Raw genomic sequence first — 18,840 nt, 5'->3', positions numbered from 1 at the left:
ACTTGTATTTCAGTAGAAACATATTCAATCTCTACCATTCACATCATATTTTTTACCAAACAAATCAATACATATCTTTCATAAATCCTTTACATACTCATAATCCTACTCCACAAGTATAGCAGAAGCTATAACTTTCCTACATCAACTCCTGCCCCAAACATCGTTCCTTACAGCATTTCGATCATGAAACTGGCAGAATGAGGCCTATGCACGGGGGTGTTACTACTACATTATAACTTCGCTTCCTAACCGTTCCGATCCCGACGCTGATACTTCAACTTAGCTACTTCAACTCCATCCCCAAACATCATTCCTTACTGCGTTTCGATCATGAAACTGGCAGAATGAGGCCTATGTACGGGGGGTGTTAATACCGCATTATAACTTCGCTTCCTAACCGTTCCGATGCCGACGGACGCTGATGACATTCCCAGATGAAGGATCCATCAGGGTCCGGGGCAAGTTAAAGCGATCAACGTTGGACGGCCGTCAGAACCGATGACACCGTTGCCAAAATTATACAACAAGATTAATCACGTCACAAGAAATCACTGCGGCTACAGCTCATTCAATGGCATCTACATACCGGTACTAGAAATAGGGCAGACAATTTCCCTGTGATGTTTTGGATGTCAGCACTGGGCAGACATAGTCTGTAGGCCTAGACTCTAATTGACACCTGAACACTATTCCATAAAGCCTTGCACTGAGCCTAACTCTGTCAGTCTCCAAGTGTGTCTGGAGCAGGTATAGTACAAAGCTCATGGGGTGCATAAGATGGTGCAGAGCATAGTCTAATAGTTCAGACACTCTGTTCTGCTTTACTGTTAACAAGGTTTTGTGCCTGCAAACTAGGGCAGACGAGTATTTGATTCTCGATGGAAGGGGTGGGGGGGGGGGGGATTGGATGAGAGCTATGTTTTGACGTTATCAATCCGAGGGCATGATTGGGGATCTTGAATAAGCACATGAGAACAGCTAGTATCATCGCCCCGTCCTCGCCACGCAACATTTCTCACACAATTTGTGCACATCCGGATCACAGGCAGGGATCAATTACATTGCTGTCAATCAATTGTAGAAGCCTTATAATATTCTTTTCTCTATGGATGCCATTTCCAGACAAAACAAAAACAAAATAAAGTCTGCAAGATGACAAATTTAGGGGCTCTTGGACCTGTGAGGCCTCTACTGTGGTTCTGGAAATCTAGGAAGGGGAGGGCGAGGGATGCCTGAGCCTCTTGTGTATTTTGAGCATTTCAATTATTCAATCAATAATTCAAACATCAGTCTCTTCTGTAATTGAATTTGATCATGAATCCTAAACAATATGTAAATTCAAAATGAACTGGAATCACAATAGATGTCAAATTGAAAATTAATCAATTGAAGAAATATGCTAAATAGTCTGCCATTCGATGTGAAATGAATGTCGTGTCCAGACTCCATATGGAACAATATTCCTTTTCAAACTTTGATATTTTGAACAAATTATTGATAATGCACCGATGTTTGCCAGAGGAAGAAAGCCAAAGGAGAAATACCAACAGCCTGTTGGGCTGGCATCCTTCCTGGTTTAGACTGAAGAATTGTAACCATGGAAACCGCATGAATTCATGTACAGGGGTTCTGAAGGTGAGCAGCATCATCGATCAGGTTTCTTTTGCATTTTGTTCACTACTCCATGTCTCTCTTGACGTTTGCTTTCCTCCGTCAATCTACAGCCTCTTTCACCATTTTCTCTTCATTTCCTGTTATTCATGTATGTCTTTGTTTAATTTCTTCATCTTCTTCGTTTTTTGGTCAGACGAATGTTTGAATGTGAGCTTTTTCTCTGCAAAATGATTTCCATCTGCTCCTAGATCTTTCAAAGTCCCTTCCGACCCCGAACCCCCCCCCCCCCACCCCCAACCTCTTTCTCTCTCTCTCTCTCCCAGTCTCCCTCCTCAGTCTGTCTCCCCTCTCCCTCTCTATCAGCGTGTCCACACACAAAACAATTTATCGCGAAACTCTATAACGATACGTCGTATAAAGAATCATCGTATAAATTCCAGGATGTCCACACACAAGAAACGTCGTCACTAAAGAATCATCGTATAAAATGCCCCCTGTCCACACACAACATTTTCCGTGATTCTTTATAGAGTTTCGCGATAGTGATAAGAGGTCTGGTCTCATTTCGCTCGAGGTCACGTTAAGCCCCGCCCAGTTAGTTACACTAGTTACACTCCCCCAGGGGGTCCCCCTGTCCACACACAACATTTCCGTGATTAGGCGTGATTCTTTATTGAGTTTCAGTTCGAAACGATGCCCAAACCTGCGTTTCGTTAGACTAGTTTCGTTATACGACGTATCGTTAGTGAGCGTCCACACCTACAATTTTGGTCGTAAAACTATCGCGAAACGGTATCACTATCGCGAAACGGTATAGCTAATCATGATTAGTCACGGAAAATGTTGTGTGTGGACAGGGGGTATGTCATCCGACTACCTCCCTTGCCTCGATCCCTACCCCTACCTCCTCCCTCACTCTTCCTTCCTTTCTCCCCTTCTCTCCTCTCCCCCTCCCTGCCCCTGACCCATCGTCATCATCATCCTCATCCTCAACCTCCTCCCTCCCTCTCGGTCCCTCTCCCTCTCGGTCCCTCCCCCTCTTTCCCTCTCTCCCCGTCTCTGTCCCTCCCTCTCTGTCCCTCCCTCTCTTTTTTCTTTTCCTCTCCGTCCCTCCCTCTCTTATTCTTTTCTTCCCCCCTCCCCCATTCTCTACACCCCCAGAAAAAAAGTCACTCTGATGAAGCCATCACATATTATCAGTCTGATCTGCTAAAGCCCAGACGGATAGTAACATACTTCCTCCCCTTCTCCTGCATGAACCATGCAGAGACATCCAGGGATAGAGATGAATGAAGCAGAGAGGTGTATACGACACATGGCACGCATCACTTAATGTTATAAATGGATGGGGTAAGAAGAAGGACTCCTGAAGATTATAGTAAAGAAGGATCATGTAGACAGAGCAGTGATTGTGAGGGATCATGTGCTGACTGCATTATGTTCACTCTTGGATTCTACATTGAAAAAAAATTTGCATTCAGAAGGAGAAAACAGTCTTGTGATTCCCAAGCCAGAGTTGCTTCAAATATAAAAGTATCACTGAACAGATTTCTGACTGCAATGCAATCTCATTCTGTACAAATTTTTCCTCAATCATTAAAAAAAACACTCCTAAAGTTGTAATCAGGATAACATATTCACAAGAAATCAAACTTCATACATGAAGATGGTTGAATTGTCAAATTAGGCCCATATTCTTTTCCCAACCCTTTTAGAAAGATGCCCTAATCCTCACATAAAATCTTGAAATTTCAATTTATCAAAGATTCATGTGAGCTTTTAAGAACTAATTTCCTCTTTGCTCTGATCATTGTAAGTGAAATAACTCAAATATTGATTGGACTGTAACTACGTGTATTGCAGCTTGGCATTTCTTCCTATTTCCTAAACAAAATTTAGAAAGAGTCTTCCAAAGCCTCAAGATCACAATATATGAAATCTGTGTATTTTGTTGGCATCACCTCATATATCTCCTCTATTTCATTATCTTCTCGAAACTTTTGGAAAAAACTTTAACCCCAAACCCAATCGTGGTATCCCTCTTGACGTCATCAAAGCTAGCCGAATACAAACACGCTCCCACCACCAACCCACGTGCCCCTCCAGCCTAGTTCTGTCGGTTTTCATTTAATGAGACCTCACGACACGCTATTGATTAAACACTTTGAATCAAAACAAAACAACAGTGTCTTCCCTCAACAAATATCAGTAAGGATCTAGGGGGTATATATACCTGCTACAATGTTTGTATTTAGTTTTATATATTTGTGTCGTGATACACTGTTGATTAAACACTTTGAATCGAAACAAAACAACAGTGTCATCCCTCAACGAATATTAGAAAGGATCTGGGGGTATATCCATTGCTGCAGTACAATGTTTGGATTTAGTTTGTAATCTTTGTGTCGCGATACGCTATTAATTAAACACCCTGCATCAAACGAAACAACTGTGTGTATCCTAATCAAAATATAAGATAAGATTTTGGCAATACCTTAGCACAGCATCCAGCCAAAGATTTTGTTTTTCTTCTCATAGAAATACTACCAGATATAAATTATTTAAACTGTCTTTCTATTTCACTCTGTCTTAATATTTACCAGATTTTTTATAAAAGTTCTCCAAAGACATCTTTTCAGAGCCAAATCACAGATAGATCAAATATACATTGATTTTTCACTAGATGGAAAGAAAATTCAAATCTTACTAGTCTGGGTGTATAAGAAAAAAATTTCAAGAAGGTATAGGTATGCAAACAATACATTCTGCAAAATTTGCCATTTAGAATTAGAAATAAAACAGCAAAACCTATGTCAAATATATGAGAAATTCACACACTTTGCTAAGAATAATGACAAACCAATAAATCTATACATGCAGACCAATGACAAATCAGTTCAGGCCTGCACATAGCCTGAGCCTGACACAGGGATCCACATCCCCATTCAATTTATGATATTCTAATAAGTAATATTCATTTTAAAACACAGCTGCCCTTTTGAGCAAGTGTGAAGCGAGCAATAATAAATACAATTCCCTTTCTTAAATCATCATCTTTCCGCTACCACCAAACCCTTCACCCTCTTGTAATGGCCTGAAGTGGAGAGAGCGGCAAGACTCAAAGGGAAGCGTGATATCGGAGGCAGCGTGCACGATGTTTACCTGCCTGCTCGGCGTGATTGGATTCTCATTTATGACGCGTGGTGGGGATGTATCCGGCTTTCCTCCTCAATCCCGTAAAAAAAAATATGATGTGCCGGGTTCAGATGAGATTTGAGGATTTGAAGCTGATATTGAGTTCCAGTTAAAGAGTAGCTTTTGAAAGAAAATTGGCTAGAAGTAATTCTGAATTGTTTTGCCTGCTTTAGAAGGGTTGTTCGGACCAGCGAATATAATAAGATGAATGAAAACCAGCTAGAATTGATGATTAATGAAATGAACAATTCCCATTTGTATGTTGCAGATCACATCTTAGGCATGCCATTGCGACTTTCCTTATCTTACTTCGCCCATTACATGGCATTTATACATTTTCTATCTTAATTGCTTGGCAGCTAACATCCATCTGTAGTTTTAGGTATCATTCAGTATAAATTCTGTTCTACTCTGTTAGAATTCATCTTTCGTCAATACCACATCTCACAATTTCCTATTTTCCTTTAAATCCTGTACGTACTAGTTTGGCCAGGGGGATTTGACCTCCCTGCAAGGTCGCTGACAGGTGGTTATCTCATCAAATCAGCTCTCAGTTAACATAAGAAAAAGGGGATCATGGGGGACCAACAGGCACCGATTAGGCACGGTTTGCTATATTGAGGGCGCAAGTAGCTATAAGTAGTGCAGTGGGGCTTTAACCCTTGATGCGTGCTTGCAACGAGATGGAAAGGGTTAACTGAAGTCCTGGCATGTCTCGGAGAATGTTCTCTAAAGCTCCTCGTGTTTCAAGTTATGGCTGGAGTGTTTGGGAAGGGATGATCTTCAGACTTCTGCAATGTTTGCAGTGCAGTGAAAACAATGCATTGTGAAAAGAAAAAGTGCAACTGAGGTGACGCCAAATATGTTACCACTCTGTATTTAGGTATTTTATTATCTTACTTTAGGAGAACATGTTATGCATTTGCGTCATAATTTCAAACTTTCATTTTAGAAATAGCTTAGTGATGTATATAACCTTATTTTGCTTTATTCTGGTAATTGAGAAGTTCATTTTTGTTCGTTTGCAGCCTCCAAGAGTCAATTGCAGCAGGGTATTTCAAGCAATTGTTTTTTATAAAGGCAACATTTCTGTATATCATTTGCAGGAGAGGGGGGAGGGGGAGGGGCAGGATTCTTGACTGGAATGGCAATCTTTTATCATTCAATAGAAAGATGATTTTAGCAGGGAAAAGAGAATGTTATTAAAATTGTTGCAACCGACTCTCAACATTAGCAAGGTTTCTTAGCAGAGCTGCCAAGACTACATGCCCCCAAATCAGTATTTTGTTTAGGAACTGCAAATTTCTCAAGTAGGAGTATAACAATACAGTTCCCTCTTTTCCTTAGAATCAATATTTGATCTAAAACCTTCAGTATTTTTCTAACATTTCAAAAATTCAGTAAGAAGTGCTGCATCAGTATGTAGTAAATCCCATGGCATGCAGCTTCGTGTTGGCATTTATGAAACATTTTCTGTAAGAGTATAAAGTAAATATATATTTTCATCAGTTGTAACTATAAGAAACAAAGATGAAATTGTAAGCTTGGCGCCATAATCAGAACCAGAAGTCATATACTTAATTAACACAGAAGTTATAAGATCCTTATGGCTCCAAACGGACAAATTTCTTCTAATTTAGGGGATTAAATGGCCGTTCCACTTACCGGAGTTCCTCCCACTGAGATGGCTACCTTGTTGCCACTGGATAGGACTTCAATCTCTAGTTCTTGAGGTATGGTGTCTAAGATATCTCTTCCTCCATCTTTGGTCTCCCGAGCATCACCCTTTTCAAGCGCCTCACCGTCTCCACCTGCAGCTAAAAGAGTAAAGGTCAAAGGTCATAGGTCAATTATTTATTTTCATAATTGATTTGACTGATAAGTTTGGTACTTCATGTCATAATTCTAGTAATTTATGCATATGAAAGGGAACTCAAAGCCTGCAAACAATGTGTGCAACAACTCCACCATACTGTCTGATTAATATCATGTATGGTTATTTGAATGGTTATTTGAGCAATGGCAAATTGAATTTTAACAGGTATGAACATTCTATCAGAAGGGGGGGGGGTATTATCTCTCTAGTGAGGTCATTACCTGGTCTCGCCAAAGAATGACACCTTTTTTTAACAGCTGATTTATAACAAAAAAAACATGTAGCATTCACAAAATAAATGAATTTCTGTCGGATGTAGAATTCTACTCATCTCTCCTCTTAATTTTAAGTATGTAGTGAATTTTAGCACACAAATGTAACATGATAGCCGCTGATCACCAACACTGCACGTATCATACCCACATGGTGATAATACATAAAACTTGCATGGCAGACAATTTAGCTCACAAAGGTTAAAAGAACGGCACACTCTGCCTCCCCTTTCCTCTGGAGAAAGAGAATTCTTTGAAAATTGAGCATATTGCTGTTAAATCAGGCACAGAATATGAGAAAAGAGATTCCCCAGTCATCCACGATGCTTTGAGGATGCTCCTGGGCAAAATCAGCATTCCAATCTCGCTATTTTGATGCTCTCTTTAATAAATTGCTCATATCTACCGTCTTTACGCCTCTGGGCCCGAGCGCGATATTGGCAACAAAGCAAGTCTTCTCATTTTGCCCTCAGTACAAAGGGACTAAATGAATGAAGAGATCGGGGGTAGGTGACTAAGATAGGGAGGTCATGTGACATATCATCCGCATGAGCACCTGAATGTGATGTTACCAAGCAATACAGTCAACTATGCATGTACATGTATGGCACAAGGAACACTTTCCTGTACTAAGATAAAGGAAGATGGAAGCTTGTATTTCCACCTTCATCTTCACTTCAACACTACAGCAAATTGACGCTATTAATGCTCTGCGAGTTGCCTTTGACAAGAACAATTTTTCATATTTTAAAGGTATAGACCACTTCTGGTCATGCAATTGCATTGTGAAAGAAATGTTGTGGAATCAATCAGAAAAGGTTGATCATCTACTTTGGTGTGTACTGCAAGGTTCTAGAATCATCAAAATGATAAGAAATTTGGCCCAGTCTTGGTAAAGTTACAAGCACTGTTCACAGAAAGATGTATATTATGGGACATCGCGATATCTATCCAGGCCATATATCGATATGATAATCTACCAAATATATCAATTACATGTAGTAGGCAGTTTCCCATCAAAATTTGTATCATCACGTATTAGTAAAAACATATTCTTTCACATGATTGGTAACAAGAGCTTCCGTTTCATTTTTTGAGAGGGGGGGGGCGTTTCCAAAACTGGTCTATACCTTTAACTGAAGTGGAATAGGGCTTGATTTGGTATGTTGTTGGTTGGAAGAAAGATATGTATGCTTGCAAGTATCAAGCAACCAGGGGCCTGACAGCTTTGACCCCTCTATGAGGGTATCAAAGGGCACAAAAGCGTATCCACATGATTTTGAACCGGGGACCTCCCAGTTACTAGACCACTGCTCTACCACTGATCCATGGCCCATTTTGACAGAGCCCATTTTGACAGAGCCCATCTCAAAACAATGATACACTGTTAGCACTGTCCTGTCTTTGGACCTTTGACAAAAATCCAAGATCAGAGGTGAAAAGAAAACGCACAAAGATCAGACAGGTAAAGCTTTGTGAAAGACAGTGAAAGATATGTCAGCCTTCAAGCAAGGCGAGCTTTACTGTCAGTTATCATAGAGACAGTGTATCAATGGCCCTAGGTCTTGGATAAATTTAGTACCATAGATAGTTTCCAGATGTAAAGATGACGGAGAAGTAGATGGATTACTCTGAGTTAGGGCGCTTACTTCTTCGTAACTCTTGCTCCAGACAATCATAGAGATCTTGTGTAGAGCCTCTGAAGTACCAGATCAAGAAGTTTCTTGACCAGATCTTGCGTAGTACAGGCCCACATAGGGGTGATTGTCATGGAGGATTATGGTCAAAGGGGCAAGTCTTAATCCCCTCCCCATCCACCACGATATAACAAAGCATCTCTTTGAAATTTCTTAACCTTTATCACTGTCACTGAAATTCAAAATGTGACAAGCTGTAAATTACACAATGCTAGATGTAGCTGTGAACAAAATATGAATTCATAGCTTATTCAAACTGTCAGCCCAAATGATATACCTGTAGGCTATAGTCTCTGAAATAGTTAATAAAAACTAAATAAAATTGAAAAGGAAGCACCAGATTCGTCAACTACATTTAAATATCTCTCCCAGTTATGATGATTTTGCTTAGTGGACTCTTCGCACAAAGTTGGAACAGAAAGTAAAACATATATATTCCTGCCAAAGCTACTTGTCCAACATCTCACTAGCTTCACAAAATAAATGTTGCTTCAGAACCGTCATAAAACACCCCAAGAAAGTAAATTGGCGCTAATCATCATGCACATGGTAAAGATCAGAGTCAAGATTCTGGGGGGGGGGGGGGCTACGCCACTTGGAAACGATGTACACACCACCTGGTATCACAAAAACATTTACCCATTGATCTTGAGAGGTTTCTAAAGTCCACTTGATCCATCACTACCATTTTTCTTGGTAATCTGTCCAAACACAGACTGCTCCCCGGAACTCTAGATTTACAACTGGAGATGAGTTAGGTCACTTCTGGGTCAGTTTTTAGATGATTTAGGTCACTTCTGGATCTTTTGGGGGCCAGTTTGTTTCCCTAGAGCTACGGAATTCACAAACACGCAGATTTCTGTATTCCGGACATGTAATAGGATAGACACTTGAAAGAGAAGCACACACTTCTTAGAAAAGCCCTCTTGATAATCTATGTTATTCACTGTATTCGAGTGTAATGTATCCCCATGCTGTTGACTTGCCATGACCCTGGAACTTACTTCAGGCTTGATATTTTAAAACTGCAAGTCATGAAGGTCTAATGTTTTCATCAGAGATGTACCCCTGTTTCAAAGGTGACTTGCTCATCACATGATGTTGAAAACATTATATATCTACCAGTTGCACAGGGGAGTTCCAGTCCCCCAATAGTTTTTCATGTACCGTACTACCAAAAAAGTAACAAATATTTTCTCTTGTAATAATTTCACACATGGACTGCACCTGCACTTTAACCAGCCTTACAAAAGCAAAAACAACCAACAGAGAAAATAATTATAAAACATAACAAAACCCAAGAACAACATCTCAAGAAAGAGTACCCATTTTGTGCATCCATGTCAGCACATTAAGGAAATCTCCATATATGTTCCACTAAGAAATAATCTCAAGATTATGAGAATATCAAACAAACACTATAACCCCCTCTCCAATAAATAAAGGGTCTGCACCGAAAACTACTGAAGTAAGACAAGGAGGTATATATTATTATTTTGGCTTCTCCTCAAAGTCCAAGTCTCTGGGATATCACCCTGACTGACCATATTTAGCCATGATTCATTCATCTCCGAGGGCAATTTCAAGTGCTTCGGCCGCCGAAGACGGGTAGTAATTCGGAGGTCATGTTGATATTGACCTCCACCATACCATCGTCTTGACGATGCCCATGCTGGGGGAATAACCCAGACAGACCAAGATGTCAACTGTCCTCTTGACAACTGTTGTTTTGGATGAATTTCCTTCTTCATTTTTTTTTAAAGGGAGGGTCGATATATAGGCCACATCAAATCAGAGCTGTATATGCCTATATATGATTTAGCCTCGTTCACAACGTCTGTTTGGAGCCAAAATGACGTTAACTCATATTAACACAGAGTTACTGCCCTTCTACTTGCTAGCTCTTAACTCTTTATGCGCCACTTAAAAAAAACCCCTGTGCCACATTCTTTTAGGGTCACACATTTCGAGGGAATCTTTATTGACTCTGCTGAATCAAGAGGCTATAACTCTTCACTGGATGATCATGATGAAAAATATTGTGCAGCAAAGTTGTAGACCGGAAAACGTGCTTTTCGATGAACCGTCATTTGTTATATTTTGAATTATCATTTTTATAATAATCATAATTATATAATGTTTAATTTTTCTTATTTACGGCAGTTTTTTATCCCTCTAGAATTTCTTATTTAACAATGATAAGACATCTTCAAATCGAATCTATTAGAAAGGTGGACTTCTTACCTTTCTTTACATACCTTGCTCAAGTATTCTAACAATTCAGAAGGTTAGTATTTAGGTTGTTGAAGAAAAGAAGTTCAATAGGGAGAGACTTGAAAGTACCCCGCTCAGCCACCCTTGACAATGGGCTAATCTGCCCATTGAAATCCCTATTACCCCAGGTTATTGTCAATGTCCGGTTTAGCGGGGCATGAAAAGGGACGTCGTGGGGATGTTTTTCTTTGTTGTGCCATGATAAGTCAATAAGAAATAAGAGAATGTTATTGATTTTGCCCACTGGTATGAGCATGTAAAAATGGTATAGGCATAATATATTATATGTGATATACATGACATAATCAGCATCTTATTGAAATGTCTCATTATGAATGTTCACCGCATCTGTTCTCTCACCTTCTTTACCCCTCAATAAAATTGATTTCAAGTACATTTATCACAGCCATAGATATACAAAGAAAGAATGAATCAATCTTAAAATATAAACTATATTGCATTGTTTTCCATTTACTTTATTGTGAGAGAGCTTATTATCAGAAATGATTGACGAGTGGAGTATGCAATGAATAAAATATGGAGAACGGACGTGAGAGACATTATGAGAGAGAAATAGTGATATGAAATGAAAGGACTTTACTGTGAATAAAGATTATAAGAGAAAGAGATAAAGATGACGGCAAGACAGGATACATATTGATACGAAAATAACAATAATAATGAGATAGAGATGACGGAAAGAAAGAGAGTAAACACTGATAGCATAAGAATGAATAAAGATAATAAGAGAAAGATATAGAGATGACGGCAAGACATAGGGTACATATAGATAGGAAAATGATAATAATAATAAGATAGAGATGACGGAAAGAAAGAGAGTAAACACTGATAGCATAAGAATGAATAAAGATAATAAGAGAAAGATATAGAGATGACGGCAAGACATAGGGTACATATAGATAGGAAAATGATAATAATAAAAAGATAGAGATGACGGAAAGAAAGAGAGTAAACACTGATAGCACAAGAATGAATAAAGATAATAAGAGAAATATATAGAGATGACGGCAAGACATAGGATACATATTGATAGGAAAATAATAATAATAATAAGATAGAGATGACGGCAAGAAAGAGAGTAAACACTGATAGCATAAGAATGAATAAAGATAATAAGAGAAAGATATACAGATGACGGCAAGACATAGGGTACATATAGATAGGAAAATGATAATAATAATAAGATAGAGATGACGGCAAGAAAGAGAGTAAACACTGATAGCATAAGAATGAATAAAGATAATAAGAGAAAGATATAGAGATGACGGCAAGACATAGGGTACATAATTATAGATAGGAAAATGATAATAATAATAAGATAGAGATGACGGAAAGAAAGAGAGTAAACACTGATAGCATAAGAATGAATAAAGATAATAAGAGAAAGATAAAGAGATGACGGCAAGACATAGGGTACATATAGATAGGAAAATGATAATAATAATGAGATAGAGATGACGGCAAGAAAGAGAGTATTACACTCATAGCATAATAATGAATAAAGATAATAAGAACTAGATGGAATTTTGACTGCGCGCAGTCGAAAATGATGCCTCCGCCATAGAGCAATTTAAACAAGTTTGGAGTTTAAATCTCCAGTGGTTCTTGAGATATGATAACAATCTCAATGTATGGAATTTCATAAGTTGACCTCTGTGACCCTTGACCTTTGACCTGTGTGCTCCAAAATCTAATCAGATTGTCTTCCTATGGTGATACACACTATCATTAAGTTTGAAGTTTAAATCTCCAGTGGTTCTTGAGATATTATGATATGGTGATACATACTATCATTAAGTTTGAAGTGAAAATTCTCCAGTGGTTCTTGAGATATCGCGATAACGATCTCAATGTATGGAATTTCATAAGTTGACCTCTGTGACCCTTGACCTTTGACCTACATGCTCCAAAATCTAATCAGATTGTCTTCCTATGGTGATACACACTATCATTAAGTTTGAAGTTTAAATCTCCAGTGGTTCTTGAGATATTATGATAACAATCTCAATGTATGGAATTTCATAAGTTGACCTCTGTGACCCTTGACCTTTGACCTACGTGCTCCAAAATCTAATCAGATCGTCTTCCTATGGTGATACATACTATCATTAAGTTTGAAGTTTTTACATCTCCAGTGGTTCTTGAGATATCATGATAACAATGTCAATGTATGGAATTTCATAAGTTGACCTCTATGACCCTTGACCTTTGACCTACATGCTCCAAAATGTAATCAGATTGTTTTCCTATAGTGATACACACTATCACTAAGTTTGAAGTTTAAATCTCCAGTGGTTCTTGAGATATCATGATAACAATCTCAATGTATGGAATTTCATAAGTTGACCTCTGTGACCCTTGACCTTTGACATACGTGCTCCAAAATCTAATCAGATCGTCTTCCTATGGTGATACATACTATCCTTAAGTTTGAAGTTTAAATCTCAAATGGTTCTTGAGATATCGCGCTAACAAACTCAATACAAGGAATTTCATAAGTTGACCTCTGTGACCTGTGACCTTTGACCTACGTACTCCAAAATCTAATCAGATCGTCTTCCTATGGTGATAAATACTATTCCCGAGTCTTAAGTTTAAATCTTAAATGGTTCTTGAGATATTGTGATAACGGTCAAACGGGACGGACGTACGGACGGACGGACGTACGGACGGACGTACGGACGGACAACCCGAAAACATGATGCCTCCGGCACCACCTTCGGTGGCGGAGGCATAAAAAGATATACAGATGACGGCAAGACATAGGGTACATATAGATAGGAAAATGATAATAATAATAAGATAGAGATGACGGAAAGAAAGAGAGTAAACACTGATAGCATAAGAATGAATAAAGATAATAAAAGAAAGATATAAAGATGACGGCAAGACAGGATACATCTTTCTTTCATTAGTTTTATTCATTCTTATTCTATCACTGTCTACTCTCTTTCTTGCTGTCATCTCTAGCTCTTTCATTAATTTTTATTCATTCTTATTCTATCAGTCTACTCTCTTTCTTGCTGTCATCTCTATCTCTTTCTTTCATTATTTTTATTCATTCTTATTCTATCACTGTCTACTCTCTTTCTTGCTGTCATCTCTATCTCCTTCTTTCATTTTTTTTATTCATTCTTATTCTATCAGTCTACTCTCTTTCTTGCTGTCATCTCTAGCTCTTTCATTAATTTTTATTCATTCTTATTCTATCAGTCTACTCTCAGGGAACACTTTTATCACTAGAGTCTTCGTCACTGCTCGATTCGTCGGAATCAGAGTCCATGCTCCATGCTTCCATAGTAACAAGATCTCGAGCCTCCTCTACACTAAACACACGTTGACGTTTTCCAGCAGGTGCCATCGTAACATCAGTAAAAAAAATCCAAAGAAAACCGCTAAATACACGGTAATTTCGAATGTAACACTATGAAGAAAAACAGTTTACCGGAAAGTGTGCGATGTATACAATGTAAACAATAGTAAACGCAACGCGTGGCTACACACTGCGAGCGGTATTATGAATGTCTAATTGACTCGTATACATCTGTGCAAAAATGCGAAGTTGGCACGCCTACGTCCGTGCAAATCGGCGAACAAAGCAAACAAAGAGTTAACAAACAATATATGCCCTTGTATTAAAACCCTTGACTATTGGCAAAGTAAAAATGACACAACCATAAATGCACTTCACATTTCTGTATTTGTATACTACATGAATAGATATATATACACAAGTACCAGTTCTCAATTTTCACCCACACTTTCCATCCATTAACATGGGGAAAAAATAACAGTCATTTGTGAAAAGGACTGTAAATCACAATAAAGTGTCCCAAATTCAGCTTCTTATTAAGAAAATAACTGCACCTTTAATTATAAAGACATTTTCTCAAGAGAGCTACCAGCATTCAATCCTAACTTGCATGCATGTTTTCCCTTATTGGCCGTTTTTAGAGCAAGAACATAGAAGGACATTCACTAAAAGCACTTTACACAGAGTTAATGCACTTCTAGCTCTCATGTTATTTAAAAAAATGATAAATCATAAAGGATAAAGTTTTCCATTAGCATCGGCAAATATGGATATTCCCTACAGGAGAAATTATTCATTCTCTTTGCATCTTTACTCTGCAGAACTGCCAAAGAACCCTTTTATAAATGAGTAAGATTTCTTTTGATTGATGACAAAGTAATATACGTTTTGAAGTGTGAACTGAAGAAAAAGTCTAACGTCTCAGAAGAAGAGAAAAATATTTGAAGTTATGTGCACATTCAAGATATTGGCTGTTCTGTGTTTGGATGCCTCTTAGAATTATTCATGATCAATACATTCCTTATATTCTCAGGAATGCAAGCATGTTTGCCCTCATTGAGACATTACACAATCTGCAAGTCATTTCAAAGTTTGATGAATTATATATTCAATCAAATAAATATAATCCTGAGCGAATTAATAATATCAAGCAGTTTGTACAGTAATACAATACAGCAGAAGGCTACACTCTAAGAAAAAAGGGTGCAAAAAAGGGTGCAAAATAAGAGTTTGCACCCTTTACATAAAAATGAACCCTATTGAAGGAAAAGGGGTTCAAAAAAGGGTGCAATATAAGATTTTGCACCCTTCCCACAAAAATGAACCCTAACAACCCAAAAAGGTGCAAACTAAAAGTTTGCATATTGCATGCATATTCATGATTACTTTCCACGTGTTCACATAAAAATACATTTATCATATGATTTGTTAAGCAAATTATGACAATGCACATCAATTTTGTGATTTGTATTTTCCTTCGGCAATCATTAACCAATAGATTATTTTGTCTGATCATGTTAAAATTACATTCACGTTTTAGCAATATATATATTGATTATATGATTACTAACCAAGAAACATCATGCATGTTTAATATGTATATGTGTACGAGCAAATGTCACGAGTATTCCTCGATGATGGGTGCAGGATTGCACCTTTGAAAGGGTGCAGGATTGAACCCCTTTAATAAGGTGCTGCTATTGCATCGGTTTGCACCCCTAAAGGAGCAGGATTGAACCATTAAGGGTACTAACATGTCTCCTAAAAGGTGCATTCTAGCACCCTCCTAAAGGGTGCAGGATTTAACCCCTAAAGGTGCTGCTATTGTTGCATCGGTTTGTACCCCTAAAGGTGCAGGATTGAACCATAAAGGGTACTAACATTTCCCCCAAAAGGTTCAATCTGGCACCCTTTTGAAGGGTGCAGGATTGCACCTTTAAAAAGGGTGCAGGATTTAACCCCTAAAGGTGCTGCTATTGTTGCATCGGTTTGAACCCCTAAAGGTGCATAGTTGCACCATTTTTTCTTAGTGTGTAGGAGCATAGCAAATGAAAAGTAAAAAAACAGAAAGGCAATATTTTTCACACAACTGCATTGATTGAGTACTGTTTGTGAAGCATTTCATTTTTTTAATGAGAACTCATGACTTTGAACTTCATGTAAAAAAAATACATTTCATAAAGCAATTGCTAGATGAAAAGATCCTCCCACCATTACTTCCATCTCTCACTCTCTCTCAAACACGATCGCAACTATTTTCATTGATTTCCAGGTTGATTTTTCTAAAGTAGTTGCAAACATATTTTAAAAATTTTCCTTTAGTTTCTCTCTACCTTCCTCCCAATACATATATCTCTTTAATCTTTCCTAAGAAGGCCTGTCTTCACTATCTCGAGATTGCGAAATATCCAGCTATTTGAACTATCCTGATCGCAAACTATCCAGCTAATTTTCGTCTTCATCAGACCGAAGTAGTAATGAGCGGGATATTTGGTCGGGATTGTCATCCCAAGATATATTGGGATAGTTTGCAAAATATCCCACTATTTGGCAAAATATCCAGCTATTTGTCCAGTGCGTCTTCACCAGAACGAAGATTCGCAATACGCGCTAACGCTGAGCAAAATATCTCGAGTTAATTTCTCAAGGTCGAATCTCGAGCTGATGAAGATGTGATATGTTACTTCGGGATTATTTCCCAAATCAGAAATAGCGGACTATTTGGCAATCTCGAGATGATGAAGACGTGCCTTATGCCTCTGTTTGTTAAAACTGCCTCGAACTATAATATTTCCCAAAATAGAAACATTCTATTACCAGCAACACTATCAACCACATCTGTAATTGTAGGGCATCTTCTGTCACCAAAACAAGGTTGTTTTGTCTTGAGTTTCATTGGAAACAGATACAATTTTGAAAAAGTGGAACCCTCTCAAATACGATCAAATAACAATGTTGTTTGATCAAAATCTGGGTTATATTGTCATGACAGATATCATGCAGTTCCAATTTCAAAAGAAAGACCAGAAAAGAGGTTCCAAAAACATGGGTTGTTATTGTCGTACCTAATTGGGGGTCTGCAAGTTGATGTATCGAGCGAGAATTGGGCAACAGTGACAGAAACGGTCTGGACCGAAATAGATTTCCTTGACACACATTGCACCAATGCTCACCAGTTGAATTTAAGCAAAAGCTGTAGTACTATAGTGTCTTGTATTTGACAGTTAGTAAATGATGGATGAGTGAAACTTTCTTTCCTTTTCAGCCTTTAAGATTTTTAACAGAGAGAAAGTGACAAAATTTGATGCATGAGTCCACTTAAGAATAGCCAAATGGCGGCATGTAGGATGGGGCAATTTTTTTTCTTTTCACTTGAAGGAACATTTTCATTTAAATGTTGTCGAGGAAGGAAAAGTTCACATGAATAGATCACCTGGTAATATCATGACAGGCTGCAGAGTGCAGTGTAGTCCCACATTTACAAGACCATGTACATTTTCTTGGTCTCTTTTCTCAGACTCTACTAAAACTTTCAATCGTATGTATCTCCAATTAAGTTATTTACTGTATTTGTATTTATTCATTTTTTTAATCAGGGAAGCTCTTTCAGTGTTTAATCTGTTTTCCTGAGAGGCCCTGTACAAATTATAGTAAAAATACAGAGGAAATTTAACAAAGTTTGAATACATACATACCCTATCAAGGGTTTCTTCTTATTTTTTTTTATCAGGAACCAATATGAGCAAAACAAAAACAAAAACAACAAAAGGAAATAACGCGACTGCCTGGCTGCATCGAAGCAACAACAACATAACAAGCAATAGAAATATAATATTTCATGCACATATACATACACACGTATTTCTCAAGTAAACGTTTAACCTGTCAAAGTTCAGCACATGCTGGGAGTCCCTGCGAGATGTGTCAAGTACCGAGAGGGAAACCCGACCCTCCCATGGTCAACCAAGGCTGAGAAAACGCTCTCGAAAAGAGGCCCAACCTAACACAACAGTCGATCTCAACACAATCTTAAACTTTCTTCTAATTGGACCCACTGGATATGACTGTGAGGAACTGTGAGCCTGATTAAATACAAGCAGTTGTTGGTACCCTCGAGCGAAAAGTTGAGTTTCATAAAATAATTGCCCATGCACGACCTTCGAGAAATTAATTGTACAGTAGCTGTCTGGACCAACATGGATATTTGCACCTTCCCAAGTTGAAGGTGAAGTAAGTGTGAGACATTTCTGCTAAAGTTTGAACATATTGTAGAACGATAGCAATTTTAATAGTTCCCATGTTTCACTTTGCTGCTAATACGTTACAATTCTTATAGTTAATGAATCCTTAATGCAAAATGTAGAAGTGGGTGTGGTGGTGGTAGTAGAAGTAGTAAGAGTAGAAGAAAGAAGAGGAAGTAGGAGAAGGAGAAGGAGAAGGAGAAGGAGAAGGAGAAGGAGGAGGAGAAGGAGAAGGAGGAGGAGAAGGAGAAGGAGAAGGAGGAGGAGAAGAAGAAGGAGAAGGAGAAGGAGGAGAAGGAGGAGAAGGAGAAGGAGAAGTAGAAGAAGAAGAAGA

General features: G+C 38.2%; 1 protein-coding gene across 1 annotated transcript in view; it reads right to left on the bottom strand.

Annotated features, from left to right (window-relative positions):
- The window catches only part of LOC763491 (protein O-linked-mannose beta-1,2-N-acetylglucosaminyltransferase 1), a 48,431-nt gene that overhangs the window by 18,614 nt on the left and 10,977 nt on the right, over positions 1–18,840 (bottom strand). Inside the window, exon 2 of the mRNA XM_030995669.1 lies at positions 6,478–6,629. Within this exon, the coding sequence (XP_030851529.1) occupies positions 6,478–6,629 (152 nt within the window). The remainder of the gene's footprint in view (positions 1–6,477; positions 6,630–18,840) is intronic.

The sequence above is a fragment of the Strongylocentrotus purpuratus genome, unplaced genomic scaffold (assembly GCF_000002235.5).
Source record: "Strongylocentrotus purpuratus isolate Spur 01 unplaced genomic scaffold, Spur_5.0 spur5_scaffold_3, whole genome shotgun sequence".
Taxonomy (NCBI): domain Eukaryota; kingdom Metazoa; phylum Echinodermata; class Echinoidea; order Camarodonta; family Strongylocentrotidae; genus Strongylocentrotus; species Strongylocentrotus purpuratus.
This window is presented reverse-complemented; position numbering and strand designations above follow the sequence as displayed.